The sequence below is a fragment of the Dasypus novemcinctus genome, chromosome 12 (genome assembly GCF_030445035.2).
Source record: "Dasypus novemcinctus isolate mDasNov1 chromosome 12, mDasNov1.1.hap2, whole genome shotgun sequence".
Lineage (NCBI taxonomy): Eukaryota > Metazoa > Chordata > Mammalia > Cingulata > Dasypodidae > Dasypus > Dasypus novemcinctus.
The window spans coordinates 33,192,992-33,214,015 of NC_080684.1; the positions used below are offsets into that span (position 1 = coordinate 33,192,992).

At 50.3% G+C, this 21,024-nt stretch overlaps 1 protein-coding gene across 2 annotated transcripts; it reads left to right on the forward strand.

The window, feature by feature from the left end:
* The first annotated feature begins 5,219 nt into the window (after positions 1–5,219).
* Positions 5,220–20,863, forward strand: SPRYD3 (SPRY domain containing 3). Of its 2 annotated transcripts, none has more exons than XM_004467424.4 (11): positions 5,220–5,343; positions 7,223–7,369; positions 8,427–8,502; positions 9,001–9,125; positions 9,445–9,580; positions 10,443–10,628; positions 16,823–16,972; positions 17,762–17,819; positions 18,473–18,592; positions 18,920–19,092; positions 19,492–20,863. In XM_004467424.4, the coding sequence occupies exons 1-11, from the start codon at positions 5,321–5,323 to the stop codon at positions 19,624–19,626; spliced, it is 1,329 nt and encodes a 442-aa protein (XP_004467481.1). In that variant the 5' UTR covers positions 5,220–5,320; the 3' UTR covers positions 19,627–20,863. The 2 variants fall into 2 exon arrangements, with proteins under 2 accessions (XP_004467481.1, XP_012384052.1); XM_012528598.4 differs by having other exon boundaries at positions 5,221–5,343; positions 8,427–8,511.
* The last annotated feature ends 161 nt before the right edge of the window (positions 20,864–21,024 follow it).

A 21,024-nucleotide genomic window follows, 5' to 3' on the forward strand; every position in this document is an offset into this window, starting at 1 on the left:
ATTGAGGAGACATTAAGTGCAGTAAAGGTAATTTGAGACTGGGTTGGATCCTGAACAAGAAAAAAAAGACCTTAGTGGGTCAATTTGTGAAATTTGCATAAAGTCTGTAGCTTACTTAACAGTATGATTATACGGATGCTCATTTCCTGGTTCCAATAATTGTACTATGGTTATGTCAGATGCTAACATTAACAGAAACTGAGTGAAGGGGTATGGAACTCCAAATATTACTTTTGCAAGTACAAAATTGCTTTAGAATAAAAAGAAGAGGGAAGAGGATGTGGCTCAACTGATAGAGCATCCATCTACCATATGGAGGGACCAGGGTTCGATCCCCAGGGCCTCCTGACCTGTGTGATGAGCTGGCCCATGTGCAGAGCTGCCGTGAGCAAGGAGTGCCATGCCATGCCCCACATGCAAGGACTGAGCCCTGCAAGGAGAGCTGCCCAGCATGAAAAAAGTGCAGCCTGCCCAGGAGTGGCACCACACACATGGAGAGCTGAAGCAGCAAGATGATGCAACAACAACAAAAGAGACGCAGTTTCCCAGAGCCGCTGGATAATGCAAGCAGATGCAGAAGAACCCACAGCAAATGGACACAGAGAGCAGACAATGGGGGGAGGGGAGAAAAATAAATAAAACCTTAAAATAAATAAATAAAATAAAAAGAAGAAAACAAAAATATTTTAGCTCTTCTCTTTGTTTGACAAGCTCGTTGGTAGCTTGTGCCATCTTGGCACACTCATGCCCCACAGATGAGGCCGCAGCACCACGAGGGGTTTTGAAGACATCCACCCATGTGTTATCCTTGAATAAAGTGTGAAAACCCTGGAAGCCAGTCAGGGGCAGAAACCCTGGGGCAGGTTAGTACATGGAAATGAGGAGAAGACAGGTAACAGCTGAGAGCTGGCAGACAACATGGCCGTGAGACTCTACCCGGAAACCCCTACTATTAAAAACAAAACCAGGGCGGGGGAAGGGGTGGGGAAGCAGATTTGGCTCAACTGATAGAGTGCCCGCCTACCATATGGGAGGTCCAGGGTTCAAACCCAGGGCCTTCTGACCTGTGTGATGAGCTGGCCCATGCACAGTGCTGATGCACGAAAGGAGTGCCATGCCATGCAGAGGTGTCCCCCGCATAGGGGAGCCCCACGTGCAAGGAGTGCACCCCGCAAGGAGCCACCCTGTGCAAAAAAAGCGCAGCCTGCCCAGAAGTGGCACCGCACACATGGAGAGCTGACGCAGCAAGATGAAACAACAAAAAGAGACACAGATTCCTGCTGCCACTGACAAGAATGCAAGCGGACACAGAAGAACACACAGCAAATGGACACAGAGAGCAGACAACTGAGGGGTGGGGAGGTGAGAGAAATAAATCTTTAAAAAAAACACACAAAAAAACAAAGCCAGGAAGTGGTATGGCTCAAGCAATTGAACTCCCACCCTACCACATGGGAGATCCCAGGTCCAGTTCCCGGTGCCTCCTAAAGATGTGAGCAAGACAGCAAGCTGACATGATGGGATGGCATGGTGAGCTGAATCAACAAGATGACACAAGAGACACAAGGAGGAAAACATAATGAGAGAATTAACAAAGCAGGGAGCAGAGGTAGTTCAAGCGACTAGGCGTCTCCCTTCCACACAGGAGGCCCCGGGTTCAGTTCCCAGTGCCTCCAGAAGGAAGATGAGTGCACAATGAACAGACAAAGCAAATACAAACAACGAGTGGGTGGGGAGAAATAAATAAAATAAATCTTAAAAAAAAAAAAAGACAAAAAACAAAGCTGGAGGCCCCCGCCAAAACTCTGACCACGTGGTTCCGTTTCCTTGGAACCCTTTCTGGGATCAAGGGGAGGCCCTGGATATTTCCAAACAGGTCTCCCCATTGGTCCCAGATAACCCCAAACAAAAGGCCTCATCACTGACCCACTGAAAGCTAACAGGCAGGGCAACCAATCAGAACAGCAACACTAAGAAGGGGAGGAGTGAAGAGCGGCCTTAAAAAAGGCAGTCTTGTCCCCAAAGCTCTCTCTGCCTAGAGGAGCCCGCATCAACATTTCGGTGAGTAATCCTGTCCTTTTCTCCAATTTCTCAATAAACTGTTCTTTTCTCCCAGTTCTCATTAAATTCTTTTTACTGGCCTAACTAAATAGGCATGTTCTTAAATTCTTTTATGTGACATAGCCAAGAACCTAGAGGAATCCAGTAATCTCTGGACTTCACCTCCTTTCGGAGAGTCTGCTTTAATCTGATGACCAAAGGCCCAAAGTTTGGAATCTATTCTCGGGGAGAAGTGCTGTCGGGATGGCTGAGATGCCTGCTGGGAGTGGTTCCTGCTACTTAAATCTGCAGTCTGTGACAGGAGGTGGAGATCCACGCTTCTTCTTCCTGGTTGCTTGGACTTGCTGACACAAAGAATGGCCTCTCTCCAGTGTTGGGCAGATGCTAGGAACTTGTATCCTTCTTTCCTACATTATCTGAATGAGCGGCTGAAAACTTGATTGGGAAAAAAGCTGCCTAGAAATTTGGGGGCACATAAGTTTCAAGTAGACAGCTTTCACTACTTACATTTATTTTGCCTTATACAAGTACCCGGTTTTAGCAAGTGGATTTTAATAAAATATTTTATTAAAAATGAATTGTAGCAGGGAGCAGATGTGGCTCAAGCAGCTGGGTGCCTGCCTTCCACATGGGAGGTTCTAGGTTTGGTTCCCAGTACCTCCTGAAAAAAAAAAGAAGACGTGCAGACAAAATGAGTGGACACAACGAACAGACACAGTGAGCAGATGCGCAGACACAATGAACAGACACAGTGAGCAGCCGCAACGAGCAGACAGCAAGCAGACAATGAGTGGAAACAAACAGACAGACTAGGGAGCCATCTCGGGGAATGAACTGTAGGAGAGCAGATGTGGCTCAAGCAGTTGAGCCTCCCACATGGGAGGTCCCAGATTCCGTTCCCAGTGCCTCCTGAAAAAACAAAAAGCAAAACAAACGAAAAAGCCAACTCAGGGAAGTCAATGCAGCTCAGTGGTTGAGTGCTGGCTTCCCATGTGCAAGGTCCCAGGTTCAATCCTTGTCTCTGGTACCTCAAAAAAAAAAAAAAAAGGATTGTAGAAAGAAACTTTTCCTATGAATGTTCCTCAGCTGGTTCCTACTGAGCAAAACACAGTCAAAAAAGAATGTGATACTTTGTACTTCTGAAATGGTGTGTCAGGAATAGTTTTTTTAAAATCTTGTATTTTTTTTGCAAATCTCTGGAAGTGTTGAATTGGTTAACATTTTACATTTGCTCAGTTCATAATTAGTTTATGAAATTTCTAAAAAATACTGGCATTAAAAAATCCTTGTTGGATGGTGGAAATCAGATCACTAACCAATGGAAAGTTCTTTTTTGGTGGCTTATATATTCTCACCAGTCATATGCTAATTTATTGTTATTGTTTCTTTGTGCTGTAGGCAGCACACTTTGCCTTATATTTATTTAAGTGTAAAAATTTCAAAGCAGGTCATATCCCTTCTGACATATTTCCTGTACACCAGGATTGTCTACCTTCTCTACCTCCAGCCTCCTTATCTTCCCCTTCTCCTGCCCCCATCCCTTTTAAAAAACTTATGAAAAAACGTTTCATTGTGAAAAAAAAAGAATTGTAGAGCAGGTGCGCTCTGCATATAGAAGGTCTTCAATCCCTGATGCTTCTAAAAAAAAAAAAAAACAAAACAAAATGAAAACCTTTTGTGGCCCTGGGCTGGGCAAAGATTTCTTAAATAGAACACCAGAAGCACGATCCATAAAATTAATAAATTGGGGGAGCAGCTGTGGCTCATGCTGGTGGGCACTTGCCTCCCGTGCGGTAGGTCCGGGTTCAGTTCCCGGTTCCTCCTAGAGAAGGTGTGCAAGAACAATGAGTAGACAGACAAGAGAACCATCTGGGGGAGAGGGGGGTTAAAAAAAAAAAGTAAATGAAAAATTAATAAATTGGACATCACTGTTAAGAGGCTTGGGGCATTTTCATAGCTCAGGAAGAGGATGTGGAAGGTGGAAGGAAAACAATGAAGGCAGGAGAAGCTGGAGATAAACTGAAAAGGACTAAGCACTGGAGGGCTGGAAGGGAACCAAGAGAACACCTACTTCAACGATCCTTGTTTGCCCATGAGAATACCAAGGCCTTGACCTTCAGTCAAAAAAAATTGGGGCTCCATTCCAGGTTCCCTATTTCCCCGTCTACACTCACTGCCATTATGCCAAATGGCCACTGAACATGGTATATACGATCATGGCTTTTCTTTGATTCAACATTTACAGTGTACATCCTCATGATGGATCGGCTAGGCCTTGAGGCTGGTGGAGCTCACAGCCTAGCAGAGGCATGTACATACACAGGCGACTTGATTATAAAAACTAGGCTGTAATAAGTGTCCTAAATGAGGGCAAACGGCATGGTATGAGAATACAGAAGAGGGGAAATTCTTTCTATCCAGAAAAAAGGAGAGTATTGGGTGACAGGCGGAAATTGAGGAAGACAGTCCAAACTCCCCAGAACAGCAATTAACACTCTAATAGTAGCTGCTCAATAAATGCTAGAACCCATTCTCCCTTCAATTTATGACCCCACCTAATTTTCTTTTCGCCACACCAAACTCCGCTTGTGCCTCAACAGCACGCCGTTTCATGCCACTGTGCTTTTTTGTATTTTCTTCCTGGAAAGGAATGTCTTTCCCAGAAGGAACGTACAGTGACAAGAAATGGACGTCAAAGAGCTTGGAAGAATATAATTTACACGGTAATGGTAAAGCACACGGGCATGGTGACTTAACGCCCCTGAACCGGTCCTCGTCTAGAAAAGGAGGTAAGATTTATTTCATAAGGTTGCTGGGTGGGTTACAAGGACATTCCTCTAAAGCTCTTAGCCTCACCCTGGCACAGAAAAAGCACTCAAGGCATAGTCGCAGTATTCCCCAGTGCGTGACGACCTTCTCCGCCTGCCCCGCCCAGGGAAGGGGCCGCCCCTAGAGCGTCTCCTCAGCGCCCAGGGTAACCCAGCGCAGCACCCGCGCCGCCACGTCGCCGCCTTCCACCCGGGGGTTTACCAGACCATCCCCGGCGCTAGGTACCCGGCTTCACCGGGCCGCGCCCCACACCTAGCTTGAGTCTTCCGATTGGCTTCTGCAGGTGTCTGTCGTCAGGGGCCGCTGATGATTGGCCTGCGTGGAGGGGAGGGGCGGGCATCGGGGAGCGGTAGGAAGGGCGGGGACCCGGATGTGTGTGTGGTGGTGGTGGTGGCGGTAGCGTTAGTGTGCGGAGCTGAGAGGCCTATGGATGAGGAGGACGCGGCGGCCCCGGTAGGCGGGGATCGGGGGCGGGGTCCCGGAGGCCTCGGGTCTCCCCAGAGCCCAGGCGGGAGGCGGGGGTCCTGGGCGGAGGTTCCGGGGGCAGGGGCGGGGCCTTGCGCTGCAGTCACTGGGCTTCCTCCCTCGAGCACCCCCGGCCCGGTGCGGGGCCTGGGAAGGTTGAACGTGGGCTCGCTGTCGGCCGGGCACCGTTGCTCCCCGGTCCCGTCTGAGCGAGCTAGGCCGTGCCCGACCGCCCCTCGCTGGCGCCTGGGCTGTGGAGTTCTGGGTAACCAGATGCCCTGCCTAGGTCGGGGCGGCAGCATCTACCTGGGGTCAAGGCCTGGCCGAGTGCCCGGGAGGGGAGAGGCTCGTAGGGATAGGGGCCCACCTTTCTGAGTCACGTGGTGGGTTGTGACTTGTAGCTGCCGCAGAAGAGTGGTAATGTACACACTGGGATTGAATTCAGCCCAGCCCGTGCTTACTAAGTACCTGCTGTGTGAAAGGCACGGTCAAGCCTTGAAGGGACCCTTATCCTAGAGTTTTGCGAATAGGTTGAGAAAAGCACCTCATCTTTTGCTCACTTTGGCTCCCCAGAAAGATTCGTTCATTCATTCATACATTGGCACTCTTGGTTGTTCAGATACCCGAATTATTCCACTTTTCTACTGTCTTCATTGCTGTCGTCTTAGTGGATGTCATATATTACCCAAACTGCTGCAAGAACCTCCCAATTATTCACCTTGCTTATTCACCTGCTCTTGCTCCTCTCATGATCATTTCTTCAACTAGCAGCCTGAATGCTCTTTTTAAAAATACAAACTATATCATATCATTTCCTTTAAAACCCTCCAGAGCTTTCCTATCACACTTGGAGTAAAATCCAAACTCCTTACCGTGGTCTTTAGAGTGGTGACCTGGTTCCTGCCTTCCTCTCAGATCTCTTCTTGTACCATTCTCCCACACATTTCCTATACATCAGCCACCCAGGTTTTTTATTTCTCTGCCATGCTAAGCTTCCTTCCACCCCATACTCTTGTTTGTTTGTTTGTTTTCCATACTCTTTCTTTTTTTTTTTTTTTAGATTTTTTTCCCTCTTCTCCACCCCGTTCCTCGTTGTCTGCTCTCTGTGTCCGTTCACTGTGTGTTCTTCAGTGTCTGCTTGGATTCTTGTCAGTAGCACCGTGAATCTGTGTTTCTTTCTGTTGCATCATCTTGCTGCATCACCTCTCCGCGCCACACCTGCGCAGGCTGTGCTTTTTTCATGCGGAGTGGCTCTCCTTATGGGGTACACTCCTTGTGCGTGGGGCTCCCCTACACGGGGGACACTCCTGCGTGGCATGGCACTCCGTGCACACATCAGCACATGGGCCAGTTCACCACACGGGTCAGGAGGCCCTGGGTTTGAACCTTGGACCTCCCATGTGGTAGACAGACAGACGCTCTATCAGTTGAGCCAAATCTGCTTCCCTTGTATACTTTCTTGAACTTGTCACATGCCTGGCTCCTTCTCATCTCAACTCAAATGTCACCTCAGAGAGCTTCCTCGGTCCACTTTACCCAAAGAAGTCCTCGGTTATTCTTTTTTCACATCATCCTGTTTTTTTCCTCCACTGTCTAATATTGTTGTGTCTCTTTATTGACTGTGAATTATCCCCTACCCCCCACTCCACTACAATGGCGACCTTATGAGACCAGGAATCCCATCCGTTTTGTTCAGAGCTATATCCCAAGCACCTATAACAGTGTACATAGTAGGAGCTCAGTAAGCATTCATCACATGAGAGGATTACGTTGCTCTATCTGGGCCCTCCCCACATTCTAGATTGAGTAGGATGAAGCACTTTGTTCTGGACCCTGTGTCCTCCTCAATCCGCTTTCTCTTTGGCAGGTTTGTTCTCATGAACAAGATGGATGACCTCAACCTGCACTACCGGTTTCTGAATTGGCGTCGGCGGATCCGGGAGATTCGGGAGGTCCGGGCTTTCCGATATCAGGAGAGGTTCAAGCACATCCTTGTAGATGGAGACACTTTGAGGTGCGTTTAGGGGAATGCTTCCTTATTTTCCTTTCTGTTCTGGGTCTTACAGATGAAAAAGGGCTTTTTCAGAGGAAAGGGATTATCTACTCTGTACTGGGAGGGAGGGTGCTGTAGACCTCAGAAGCCTTTCTGAGTGGAGCAGTATGTGCTGCTTCACCCACAGCTCCCCTCTGCCTGTGTCCCTGGTCTGTCTATCCTGGTCCATCAAGGAATGGATCTGGCAAGGATCTTTCCTGATTGGGCAATGGAAATGATCATGTCAGAGATAGGAGGCTGCCAGAGTCTGAGGTAGGAGTTTCCCATGTGCTTTGTTGAGAGGACTCCAGTGGGTGTGTGGGGTCTTTGAGTCTCCTTCTGCTTACATTTCAAGGGTTAGGTTTGGGAATGGTGGCCATTTAAAAGGCAGTGGGTTTCCTCTTTATGTAAGGACTCTGTGGGACATCCTGCCTTCCACCTCCCAGGTCTTTCCAACAGTTTTATCTGTGTGTTTGTTTTTGCTCTCTTTTATGCCTTGAACCCCTTCTCTGACTTCTTCTGAGCTCTAGTTTTGTCACAAAGTTGTCACTGAAGGGCAAAATAAGTAGTGTTGTTTAACCTGGAGGCAAGACAGCTGAGGAATAGGGACTGAATAACTCTCTCCAAATCTGTGAAGGGCTTTGGTACAGAGGATAGAGACCAGCTGTTTTCCACCTTCACTGAGGACAGAATCAGAGGGGAAAGGCTGAAGCTGTGGCATGAGAGACTGAGGTTAGACAGGATTTTGAGATTCCTCTAATAGGCAACTAAGGGAAGCCCTGCATTCTTTTTCCTCTGGCAATAGAGGAGAAGCCAAACTTGCTGTGGTCCGGTGTGGGTTGGGCCCAGGCTGGAGGCAGCAGGGTGGGTAGGTGACCTGAAGTATCTTGTTACGGTGTCTGTGCAGATGTCATGAAGTGTGGCCTCATGGCTTTTCCTTTCTGCTGGCCCTCATGGGGTAGGGGTTAGGGGTGCTGAGACCTTCCCCCCATGTTCTGGACTAGGCTGCTAATGGGACTTCCTCTCATTCCTCCTTCAGTTACCATGGAAACTCTGGTGAAGTTGGCTGCTATGTGGCTTCTCGACCCTTGACCAAGGACAGCAATTATTTTGAGGTGATCAAGGTAGTAGGTGGACAGAACATGGGGTGAGATTGGGGCTGAGATTTGGGGTGTGATTGTTTTGTTCCAATGACCAGGTTATGAATTTTCCATCAGTGCTGTCCTGTAGGAAAGCATAACCTCTAATCTGAGAGTTGGGTGCCCAGGAGTCCTATTGCCTTGTTGCTTCTGCTCTCCTGCCCCTCATCTGGGCTGGCTTTGACTTATAGTCCAGACTTTGACTCTTATGCTTTCTAGCTCTCTAACCCAAGCTCATTACATACTCTATTTCCCATCTATTTCCATAGCTAGGAACTAATTTTCTAACTAATCTTAGTAAAGTAGCCCCCCTTTCCTCTAGCTCTCCCCTTAAGAGCCCTGTTTTTCCTCTGATTCTCATATCTTTTGTGTCTTTGATCTTCAGCTCCCTAGCTTCCCTTCCTGTCACTCCCCAGCAGTTCATCCCATTTTCCATTCCTTCCAACCCTGCTAACTGTGCCCTTCTCCTTCCAGGTGTCTATTGTGGACAGTGGGGTTCGGGGCACAATTGCTGTGGGGCTGGTCCCTCAGTACTACAGCTTGGATCACCAGCCTGGCTGGTTGCCTGACTCTGTAGCCTACCATGCTGATGATGGCAAGTGAGTTGCCTTCTTGTGGAACCTGATCCCTTTCTTATGGATGTGGGAATTTTAGATCATAAAGAACGTCCTCAGGGTGGCTTTTCCTGTTCTATCATCCGTGGGTGCTTTCCTAGACTTTTCTGATCAGGATAGGTGGTAGCTTATGGCTGCCTGAGAGGGTTGCAGGCTTAGAGGGAAGGGTGGAGCTTGTACCCAGGACCTGGTAGATACCGTCACAGAGTGACTAGGAGCAGCAGGATGAGGCTTTGGCTGGCAGTGCTGGGGGAATGTTGGGAAGCCAAGCTTAGGTCCTGTACCTGTACTCCTCTGTCCACAGGCTGTACAATGGCCGAGCGAAAGGCCGCCAGTTTGGGTCAAAGTGTAACTCCGGGGACCGGATTGGCTGTGGCATTGAACCTGTATCCTTTGATGTGCAGACTGCCCAGATCTTCTTCACTAAAAATGGGAAGCGGGTGAGTGGGGAATCCTGGAGGGATTCAAGTGGCTTGACAGTGCCCATGGATCTGTGGGCAGCAATTAGAAGGAGTCTGCTTGCTGGCACTTGCTCGGGGACCCATGGACTTAGTTCCCACCTCCTTTAGTCCAGCTTCACTTTCTTCTGAAGTTCCCTGTCGGTAAGAGAATACATTTCCCCTCTCCAGGGGAAGCTTGGACATTACTCAGATTGTGGGCCTAGAGGGGCAAGTTAGTGCAGTAGAGGATGAGCAGAAATTGTGGGGAACAGAATTGGGTGGTTTGGGGGAAGATTTTTAGCAGATATAAAGAAGGAAAATTTATGGCCAGGCTTTATAAGCTGGGGGTCTTCTTTGGGTTTTTGGCTTGAAAACTTTGAGGATGTGTGCTTTCTGTGTTTTATTTTCCTTGTGGCATTTCTCCCTCCCTTCCCTATTCAGAAAGAGACTAGTATTGATCAAGAGATGGGACAAGAGCAAATAGGAGAGACCCACCCCTAGGTCTTGTCCTTTGCTCAGCTCCATCTCCTGCCCTGGGAAAATTGCTTTCTCTGGCCTTGGCTGAGGGGTCCTATTCTCTTTGCATCCATGCCTCAGCCACTGTTCTGCTCCAGCACACACTCACATGTACTGAAAGTATTTAGCAGCAAATCAAGAGACTTGTATTTGCCTTCTACCTTAGATCCTTTACTTGGCCGTGAATACTTAGCGAATTTTTAAACTTTTCTATGCACTGTTATTTTTTAACCCATCAATGTGTGTGATGATTATTGGTTGCATCACCTCAAAGGTACCCTTGTGAGAATTAGGTGAGCTATTGGAAAGTAAGCCAGCAGTAGCTCTCTCCCTCCCTCCACTGCAGGTGGGCTCCACCATCATGCCCATGTCCCCGGATGGACTATTCCCCGCAGTGGGCATGCACTCCCTGGGTGAGGAGGTGCGGCTGCACCTGAACGCTGAGCTGGGCCGCGAAGATGACAGTGTCATGATGGTGGACAGTTACGAGGACGAATGGGGCCGGCTGCATGATGTTAGAGTCTGTGGGACTGTAAGTAAGCGACAGGGGAGCAGGAGGGGGCTCGGGCTGGGAGGGCTGGGCAGAATGTCTGTGGGCCACATAAATACATCTGAATTGGTTAGAATGGAGAGTAGGGTAGTGTGTTCTGTGGAGTTTGGGGAACTGGGAATTTTGGCAGGATAGCTCAGGGCCTTGACATGTTCCTTTGAGTCCAGATCTGTGCTCTTTTAGCACAGGTTCCCCTTTCTTCCTTATTACAAGCAGTAGCTCTCTTTTGCCTTTTATGATTCCTTCAACATTTGGTGCCCTGGATCCCCTTTGGCTTGATTCCAGCTCAGTTGGCCCAGGCTTTCCACTCCCGGGGACTTGTGTGGTCACAAGTCCCACACATATGTGGGTTCTTTGAGATCTTTTTTTAGTACGCTTCAATGTCAGTCTCTTCTATCCCCTGCATTTTATGGAGGATGAGAACAGAGGCAGATGAGAATCCTTGACCCTCTAGAACTTGCTTTCTACATGTTTTATTATACCTGCTTTAGTTTCTCCGTAGATTTTAAACTTTCTAAGAGTTTAAAGCACATGGGCTTTGCGAGAAGAAAATTGTTCCTATCTACCCTCAGTGCGTCATGCTGGGTTAGAAGTGAATGGACGCTGAGTCAGGGGTCTCGCCCCGACCTCTAGTGGGCTGCCCAGGCCTCCCACTTCGAATTGTCCCTCTGCTGCCCTCTTGCTCCTGGCCCCCCAGGCGGGTGGCCTTTTTCTCCACCCTCTGGCCTTCTCACCCCAACCCAGGCTGTTTTCAAGTCAGCTTTTGATAGCAAAACAGAAGCAGTGGGAGGTGGGATGAATTATGAGCAAGGCTTCCCCCTTCTGGAGTTCAAGGTAAGTCGAAGTCAAGGAAAATGGGAGAAAGTGTGCCTTCCTGCTGTTTCTGACACCCTGCACCCCCTTTTTGCACTGGGGTCCCAAGGGTGGCAGTGGCTGTGAGCCAGGAGACCTCAGGTTCCCACGTATTTGCCGTCATCTCTTTCCTGTCTTTCCCCCTTCCACCATAATTTTGACAACATCTACAGAGTTGAACTTGGGACTGAGCCAGGGCGATGTGCCAGCTCTCATCCCTGACCTCTCCTTAAGTTTTTTCCTGGCATCCTTTCCCTGCCTGGACCTGTCCCCATTCTGCTCCCAGCTCCTCCTAGGCAGTCTTTTCTAACTGATGCAGAATCTTGTAGACGTTTATAAATAGCCTTCCTTCTTCCTCGTCTTTTCCCCAATGCCTTCAGGCCACTTATTTAAGAACTTTTTCTTTTTAGACATAAACCACTGAGTTTAGCTCTTCTCTCAGACCCTCACCCCAGCTTGAGAGAGCTGGCAGGATGGGAACACACCTCCTTCAGCACTTGTTCCTCTGGTGCTGACTTGGGCATGAGCCTCTTGAGGGACATGTGCCATTCTAGTCTGGCCAACTATCCCAACTTTCAAATGAAGAAGATGCCTTTCCCAATTTCTTCCATCCCCCTGGGCCTCTCATCACTGCTTATTTCTTGTACTCCTTTCTCCTGTCCCAGACACTATTTATGACCCAGTGGTCATATTTGTGTCAGCCTGGAAGAGGTCCTTGGGGCCATGCTCTTGCCTCTTGTTTTAAAAGACCTCAGCACAGCTGTATCTCCTGTTTGCCCATTCCTGTCTTTTCTCATCTACCTCTGTTGGGGCACCCTTCCTTCCTTCTGTTGTTGAAGCCTGTTTCTCCTACTTGGGGTGGTAGGAGTAATTAATCCATGTCCTCAGTAGAGTGCCCTTTAGAACTATAAAGGTTCGGAAAGACTTTGATGCCATCTAGCCCAGGGTTTCTCAGTGGGGAAACTGTTGGCAGTTTTGGTGGAACAGTTCTTTGATGTGCAGGACATTTGGCATCTGTGATGCAAAAGGGGCTTTAGTAGCCCCTTCTCCTACTCATTGTGACTCAGAATATGCCCAACATAGCCTCTGGTTTTGCTATTGTTCTAAAAACAGTCTCAGAGAAAAGTGAAGAGGCTTATTCAAGTGTCAAACAGCAAATTAGTAGCAAAACTAGGCACAGAACTTCATTCTTTGACCCCTTACCCCCATGGCCTTTTCCACTGTCTGATGTTATTACCTTCAACCCAAGAGTGCTCTTCTGTAGCCAGGCATCTTCCCTCTTCCTACCCACTTCCTTGTAAGATGAATCCGGAGCTTCTGAGTTTAAATTCCTACTTAAGAATTTTCCAGTCTCCTGTCTGGTTTCTTTGGCCAAGACTCTCCTAGCTGAGTTTACTTGTCTGTCTTGGAATTCTTTTGCGTTCAGGGTCTCAGTTCTCTTCTCTTCTCCCTTCTCACTGGTTCTTCCCATAAAGAAGAGAGAGTTCAATTCCTGGCTCTCCCCACCCCCCATTTCATTTTCAAACAACAAAAGTAGAAAATAGAGTGAGCATCCATATGTACACTCCTTAGATTCAACAGTTGTTAATATTTAGTTGTGTTCGTTTAAACTAAGTATATATAGGTAGACCTGGCTCTTTCTTGAGTAGAATTCTTTCCCTGCCTCCTGTGGCTTCAGTTTGTCCTCCTAAAGAGGGTCCCTTCTTTACCAGTTCTGAGAGTGTTGAAGAACTGTTGCTGTATTTGCTCAGGTAGGGGGTGTTGCCCCTGCACCTCACCCCTGCCCCTGGGCCTTGGAAAGCAATGCAATGTGTGGAGGGTGGGGGGCAGTAGGTAAAGCTGGGGGATTAGACTCATTCAGTCTTTCCTATTCATAGCTCCTTCTCGTAGCTCCTTGGCAATGGTGCAACAGCTTTGGTACACAAAGGGGGGTGAAGGAGGCCCCACCCTCCCAGGGGTCCTCCCTGACCCCACCCAGGAGGGAACCTTGTTGGGGCCTGAGCTGGCCATTGGGAGCATGTTTATGGTTCTCATTTCAGCCGTTTCTAGGCCCTCGGGGCACTGAGCCCTCCCTTGCTCCTGTCAAGAGGGATTAGGGTCTCTGCTGGCAAAGGGAGGAGGGCGGGCACCAGCAGGGGAGAAAAGGCTGAGAAGGCACTACTGGTACCAGGGAGGGGTCAGGGTGCAGGACGCCCTCTGTGCTTGGCTGTCAGCCTCCGTTCTGTGGGGTCATGTCCACCTGGTATCCTTCCTGGGTTTTGGTGGTTGAGTGGGGGGGTTGGGGGGGTAGGGAGGGGCAGGAGACAAAGGAGGGAAGAGGATTAGAAAGCCCCGGAGGGACTTCCAGAGCCCCAAGGAGAGGGCTTCCTCTACCCCCACCAAAAAGGTGGAGGAACATTATCTGTGATTGGGCATTGTTTGAGGAGGATCACTGCAAGACAGGAACTTGGTGATTTGGGGTAGAGCAATCTGGTGAGTGGGCATCAGTTTTGTAGAAACAGGTGGACGGTTTTGGGAGCCTAAAGAGGCCATTCTAGTTAGAAATTAGGCCCAAGATGAAAGATCATTTCCTTCTTTGTAATTAGCAGTTCCAATCTAGTTTAGCTTTGGGGTAACTAACATTTAGGGAGCACTAATTTATCAGGATGTTCCACTCGAACTCCTATTTTCTGACATAGGGAGGGACAGAAATGGGTACTGATCACCTTTGAGCCCCAGGCTCCTTGCTAACCTTGAGACAGTAGCTTCACTGAATCTTCATACCAGTTCTTGGAGATGCAGGTAGTAGCATCCCTATTTTACTGATGAAGAAAGTGAGGCTTAAAGAGATGAAAGTCATGTGCTCCAGGTTAGCAGCTGGTAAGGAACAGAAGTTAGGGTTTGAACTCAGGCCTCTTGAATTCCCTTCACACTAAAGCATCTGAGGCACAGGTGGAGGGACCAGCGTCAAGAGTCTAGTAACTTGGGCTCTAGGGTCTGTGTAAAGTGACAGTAAACCAGCCCATTCCTCCCATCATCTCTAGCTTCCTAACAGCTGTAGTATAAGGAAGAGTGAAGTCAAAAAAGGATCTGTGTGGGAGGCTGAACTTTTCCCCCTCTCCCTGCCCCTTGCTGTTCAGAGGTGGCTCCAAAGTGTTCGGTACAACTTTGCCATGAACAGATGACTTCTTGTAGCTTCTGATGGGTGATTCCTCTCTTGGAAGAGGGCAAATTGTGCAGGGACCTAGTCATCTGGGATGTCAGCAGTCTATCTGAACCTCTCTGCGGGGTAAGGGTGTGGGTTTTAGAGTCCCAAGTTAGTGTGTTTCATCCTCCCGACCTTTTCACTGAAGGAAGCATCCCCACCCTATCCTTAGACAAAACTGCAGCAGCTGCCCTCCCCAGGGCTGAGGTGGAGGGAATGGTTGGGCGGGTTTTTCCCAAGGATCAGGATCTGGATCGGCTGTCTTTTGGCTCTGGAACTGGAGAACACTGTGTTTCCTATGCTGAGGCCAGTTGGATGGCGTGGATATCAAGGGCAGCTGTGGGGTCCCCCACCCAGTTCTGCAATGCTGGGAGGAGAGGGCGGGCTGGGGGCTGCTTTACTGGGTGGAGTGTGAAAGAGTTGGTGTGCGTCAAGCCACACCCCTCCTGGCCTGCTGGGGAGAGATGCAGGGGAGGAAGCAAGCCCAGCAGAGAACACGCAGAGTGCCAGGATGAAGAAACGAGCGGAATTCAAGTAGTGCTGGCCTTACTGGCCGAGGGCACATACTTCATACCCAGTACATCAGAAGGCAACCTGTGGGCGACCCCTTTCCAGTGAAAGAAAGCTGTGCAATGGAATGCAGAAAGACTCGGGTTAAGGGTGTCAGTATAAAAGAGCCAGCGTAACTCGAAACATGTAGATCCTGACTATATAAATTAGAGAAGAAAGCCTGGGTGTGGATTTAAGTGGTCCGCCATACATCTCTGGCTTTCCCCTGATCCCACTCTGATGCTCCACTCTGCCTTCCGTTCTCTTTGGAGAGGAGGAGAGGATGGACTTGAGGTGGCAGGGCTTTGGGGATCCAAGGTTGCAGAAGGCACCAAGTGCCTGTAGTCCCACTTTCTGAAGGGGGTGGTGAGGATTCAGGACACATACATGTGCTGGAGACACATACAGGCATCTAAGCTGGTGTAGGCGAGCCTAATTCCTTTCCTGTCCAGGCAGGAATTCTTTGCAGGGTGAAGGGCCAGCATCCTGAGGATTGCCAGGGATAAGTGGATGAGGTCCCTGGGGCGTATATTTTCTTCAGGGCTGCAGGGGTGGGAGGGTAGAAGAAAGTCTTGAGGGACAGTTTGGCCAATTAAAAGGGGATTAAGGAATCCCAGGTGATGCTGAGGGTGGGGGAAATAGGGGATAGGGTTGAGTCATAGCCCCACTATTACCATGACAACTGATAAATAAATCCTCCCAGATGGGGGTTGCTGCCCCATCATGCTCAGGCAGGACTGTGTGGGACTGAAGAGCCCCAAGAACCTATCAGTCATCTCTCCTCCCATCCCCACATCCCTCCTTCAGCTTGAAATAGAAGCGAGGGGCTAGGAACAGGAAAGCCTGGCATTAGTCTTCATTCTGACCTTCCCCCTCCCTCACATTAAATGAAGAGGTAGAGTTGGTTATTCAGGGTTCCTTGGCTCCCCCCAGCACCTCCCTGACCCAGTTAACAGTTCCAATCAGAGCCAAGTAGAACAAAGACCTTGTGAAATTATGGGTCCCATCCTAGAGAGAATTGACCTTTGAGCTCACCTACCCCATCCCACAGGTTAGGTTGGCACCTAACCTCTGCATCCTCCCTGTCTCCATTCAGGCCCCCTGAGAAAGCCATCAGCTTCCTCTCAGCCTGGTCTTCGCTTGTTCTTTTCTCTATATTCAGGCCCCTGGAGTGGACCTTTCCTGCCAGAGAAAGCAGCAGTGTTATGCAGGAAAGTGCTGAGAGAGCCTAGAGACCCCCCTGGTGTCGCTGCCTGCCCTGGGCCATCTAGAGTGCTGTGCTGCCCTCCTGTCTCCCAGAAAGCAGGGGAGGGTCTTTAGATTTGGCTGGCCTATGAACCAGGGGAAGGCGGTTGCCACATTGACAAGGGGATCCTCTTGCTTATGGGGTCACTTTTACTCCCCCCACCCCAGCCCTCCTCTCCCGGGCTGCCTTGGACATTGAGGCCCACATTGTGCCTCTAGGATCCTTCCCCTTTCACCCAAGGGTATTCGTCAAACCTGGGAAACTGGTACCCAAACAGCCTTGGGACCAGGTTTCCAGGGTGGGTGTCAGCTTGCCCCCCAACTGACTCTTCCCCCTCCCCCACAGCTGCTGGAGTACTTGGGGAAGGGCAAGAGCATTGTCGATGTGGGACTAGCTCAGGCCCGGCACCCACTGAGCACCCGCAGCCACTACTTCGAAGTGGAGATTGTGGATCCTGGAGAGAAATGCTACATTGCCTTGGGACTGGCCCGGAAGGTGGGGACTAGTGCTGAGCTTTTTGCCTCTGGAGCTCCTCAACTCTGGGGCTGTTGGGGAAGCTGGGGTGGGGCAGGTGGTGGAGGGAGGATCTTAACCTGATACAGAGCACAGTTGTGTGTGTCTGTGTGCCCCTGAGTGTGTTGTGACTCTACCACACACTCTGAGGTCTGGATATGGGGTGGGGCAGCCTGCGGCCTTGGCCTTGAAAGCTAGGCAACCTTTTTTTTTTTTTTTAAAGATTTATTTTTATTTATTTAATTTCCCCCCCTCCCCTGGTTGTCTGTTCTTGGTGTCTGTTTGTTGCGTCTTGTTTCTTTGTCTGCTTTTGTTTCTTTGTCCGCTTCTGTTGTCGTCAGCGGCACGGGAAGTGTGGGCGGTGCCATTCCTGGGCAGGCTGCACTTTCTTTTCACGCTGGGCGGCTTTCCTCACGGGCGCACTCCTTGCGCGTGGGGCTCCCCTACGCGGGGGACACCCTTGCGTGGCACGGCACTCCTTGCGCGCATCAGCACTGCGCATGGCCAGCTCCACACGGGTCGAGGAGGCCCGGGGTTTGAACCACGGACCTCCCATATGGTAGACGGACGCCCTAACCACTGGGCCAAAGTCCGTTTCCCTAGGCAAACTTTTAACCTTCCCTGGTTTCCCTGCAACCCCAAGTACCAGAAGGATGTGAGAGGCTGGGGTGTTGGGGTCTATTCCAGAAGCTTCAGGGTTCAGACACTGCTTTCCCATGGCTTCTTTTACGTGCATTGTATTAGATCATTTCTTTTCTCCTCTTGGTGCAGGATTATCCCAAGAACAGGCACCCTGGCTGGAGCAGAGGGTCTGTGGCCTACCATGCAGGTGAGTAGAAGGCATGATTCATCCGTCCCGGTGGCCCTGGGAGGCTGGTTTTATGGGGGAGGTGGAGGCGCAGGGACATCCATTTCCTGATCCCTAATAAATGGCCTCTCTCCTCCAGCATCTGGCAGGACAGACTCTCCCCTGAGCTCCCCTTTTGAAGCCACTATTGCTTTCTTCTCATCTGTTTTTCCTCCCAGCCCTGAGAGCTAGGGAGTAAGATGGGCGGGAGGCCTGGGCTCGCCTGGACATTCCAGCACTCGGAGTTGGCTCCCTCTGCGCCCTTCCTGCGGATTCTGCAGATCTTTCATTTCCTTCTTTTTTTTTATTTGCTTGATTTCCTTTAGTGTTTTCTTTAGAAAAGGACTGAGCCTTGAGTTCCTCGTCCTACCTCTCCCCTCCCTTCCCCTGAATGCTCATCGCTTCCCAGAGGAGTTTCCCCCTGAGCACTTGGAGCTGTCCGGCTGTGTCTCTCTTCACTTGGTGCCTTCTTCCCACTCCCGCCTCTCCACCTTTGTTCACACTGTCCCCTTCCTCCTTCTGGGCCAGACAGGGAGGTACAGAGGTGTTCACTCTCAAGCAGGGCCACACTAGGGGATGGGGGCAGTGTCAGCTCCCACTTCATCAGGGTGTATCCTCTTCCCTCCCTTCAACAGATGATGGGAAGATTTTCCATGGCAGCGGTGTGGGGGACCCTTTTGGACCACGCTGTTACAAAGGGGACATTATGGGCTGTGGAATCATGTTCCCGCGAGACTACATTCTGGACAGTGAGGGTGAGTGGGGTAAGCCAGGCTGGTTAGGGCAGAGGGTGCTGTGTGGGAAGAGTCTCAGAGGACTCAGGTTTTCTTTTCTTTCTTTTTTTTTTTTCTTTTGAGGTATCAGTGCCAGGGATTGAACCTGGGACCTCATATGTGGGAAGCTGGTACTCAACCACTGGGCCACATTGACTCCCCTGATTTTTTTTTTTACGTTTTTTTGCTTGTTTTTTCTTTGTTTTTAGGAGGCATTGGGAACCAAACCTGGGACCTCCCCTGTGGGAAGCAGGTGCTCAACCCCTTGAGCCATATCTGCTCCCTGACTCAGGTTTTCTGATCTTCTAGGTGACAGTGATGATAGTTGTGACACAGTGATCCTGTCCCCAACTGCCCGGGCTGTCCGGAACGTCCGGAATGTCATGTACCTGCACCAGGAGGGGGATGAGGAAGAGGAAGAAGAGGAAGAGGAAGAAGATGGGGAAGAGATAGAGCAGGAGCATGAAGGCAAGAAGGTGGTGGTAAGTAGGGGAGCATTTGGGGTTGGACTTGGGTTCTTGAGCCTGGGTGAGGACTTGGTGTTAGTGGAGAATAGAAATTGGAACCGAAAAAAGAAAAAAGAAAAAAATAAAGAAAACTAAGCCAGATAGGAAAGGCGGAGGATGCTGGCGCTGCTTGGGGGTAGGGGGGAGTTGTTCTGAGCTAACAGGAGCTGCTGGGATGCAGAGGCTGTGGTTGGTAGGCTGCTTTCCAGCCTCAGGACACCCTCTTGTGGTCACTTCCCATATCACCCTAAGTCTCTCCTCACAAGCTGGTGCTGGGAGTTGGAAGGGATTGGGGCCCAGGCCTGCGGGGCTCCAGCATCCTCAGAAGAGGCCAGAACCTCTCTGCTCCATTCCTCCCTCCACTTCCACCCCCAGGTTTTCTTCACCCGGAATGGGAAGATCATCGGGAAGAAGGATGCTGTTGTACCTTCTGGGGGTTTCTTCCCTACAATTGGGATGCTGAGCTGTGGGGAGAAAGTCAAAGTAGACCTGCACCCTTTGAGTGGCTAGAGGCTTCTCCCCCACACCTCCCCTCCTCCATCTGCTAACCCTTCATAGGTCCAGGTATCCAGTTCCTGACTTCCCTTGACATATGCCCAAGGACTTGCTTACCCAGCAGGCTGTAGGGGAGCACGTTTCCCCTCCCAGGTCAGGCCCCTGCCAAGCTCCTCTTTGCCCATATCTCTGACCTGGTGCCTCCCCTCAGTCCCTGGGCCCGTTTCCCTGATTGGACAGGAACAGACCCAAAGAGTGGTGTTGATGTATCTGTGGGCCCCACATATGCTGGCCAGGGGGCTCCCAGGTTCCCCTTTCCCTCACTGGCCCCAGGTGAATGAAGAGGCATGAAACACCCTGTCTTCAGCTGCTCTTTGGCCGTGAAGTTTTGCAGAGGGCCAGAGTGGAGAAAACAGCCCCCTCCCTACTTACCACAGTATTTTGCCTTGAATTCTTCACTCTCCCCTTTCCCCCTGTTCTCATTGTGTGCTGCTGTCATTCCCCCTGGCTGGGCTAGGGGAATCTCTTGGACCATCCGTCTCCTTTCACAGGCTGCTGTCGTCAGAAGACTTCTCTAGGGTTGCCATTCTTTCCTAGGAGCTGGGTTTCTGCCCCCACCCTGCTCAGGCACCAGAGTCCCACAGAGAATTCCTGGGTCTGGCTACCCCCACCTGTATATGGACAGGTGGGTGTCCAGTACATGTTTAAGAGAGAGGAACTGTGAGGGGAGGGCCTGGGGCCTTAGCTCCCATCTCTCTTCCCATCTTCTACTCACTGTGGCACCCTTGTCCCTTGCTCCTGGGATGCAGGCAGAGGCTCTGGAGCATGTCTCTCCTGCTGTGGTGAGGGCAAGACTCTAGAGGGGCAGCCTGGTCCCTGGCTCCCTATAGCTGCCACCATACCCGTCCCCACCGTACCCCAGCTTGCTGCTTGTGCCAGTTGCCTGTTTTGCTACAGTGTTTGATTCTAGCACTTATATATGTCCTCCCCTGCCAAGCCCTCATGTCTCCCTCTACCCCCACCCCCGGTCCCCTCCCCATACTGTGACTTCCCCAGGAGGAAGAGGGAGCAGGAGCTGTTGGCCTTGGTTTGCACAGTGGGTAGGGCTTTGGGGGAAGTGGGTGAACGGTTGTGCTGCTGGTGCCTCCCCTTGGCCCTCCCTTCAGGCCCTGCACTATGATGTATGAAATGTATGTACAGACCAGAGATGTTTATACAGTCAATAAAAATGGAGTTTCCGTATTTATCAGTAGAGCTGGGACAGGGAAATCCTTTCTAACACAGAGGACTAGAGACAGGGCCAGAGGGTAGGGGGCAGCCAAGGGAAGCTTGCTCATGGGGGAGAGGTGGACCAGTTAGGTCACGGATGGAGTAGTTCCTATATGTTCCATGATCCTGGGATGGCCCCAAAAA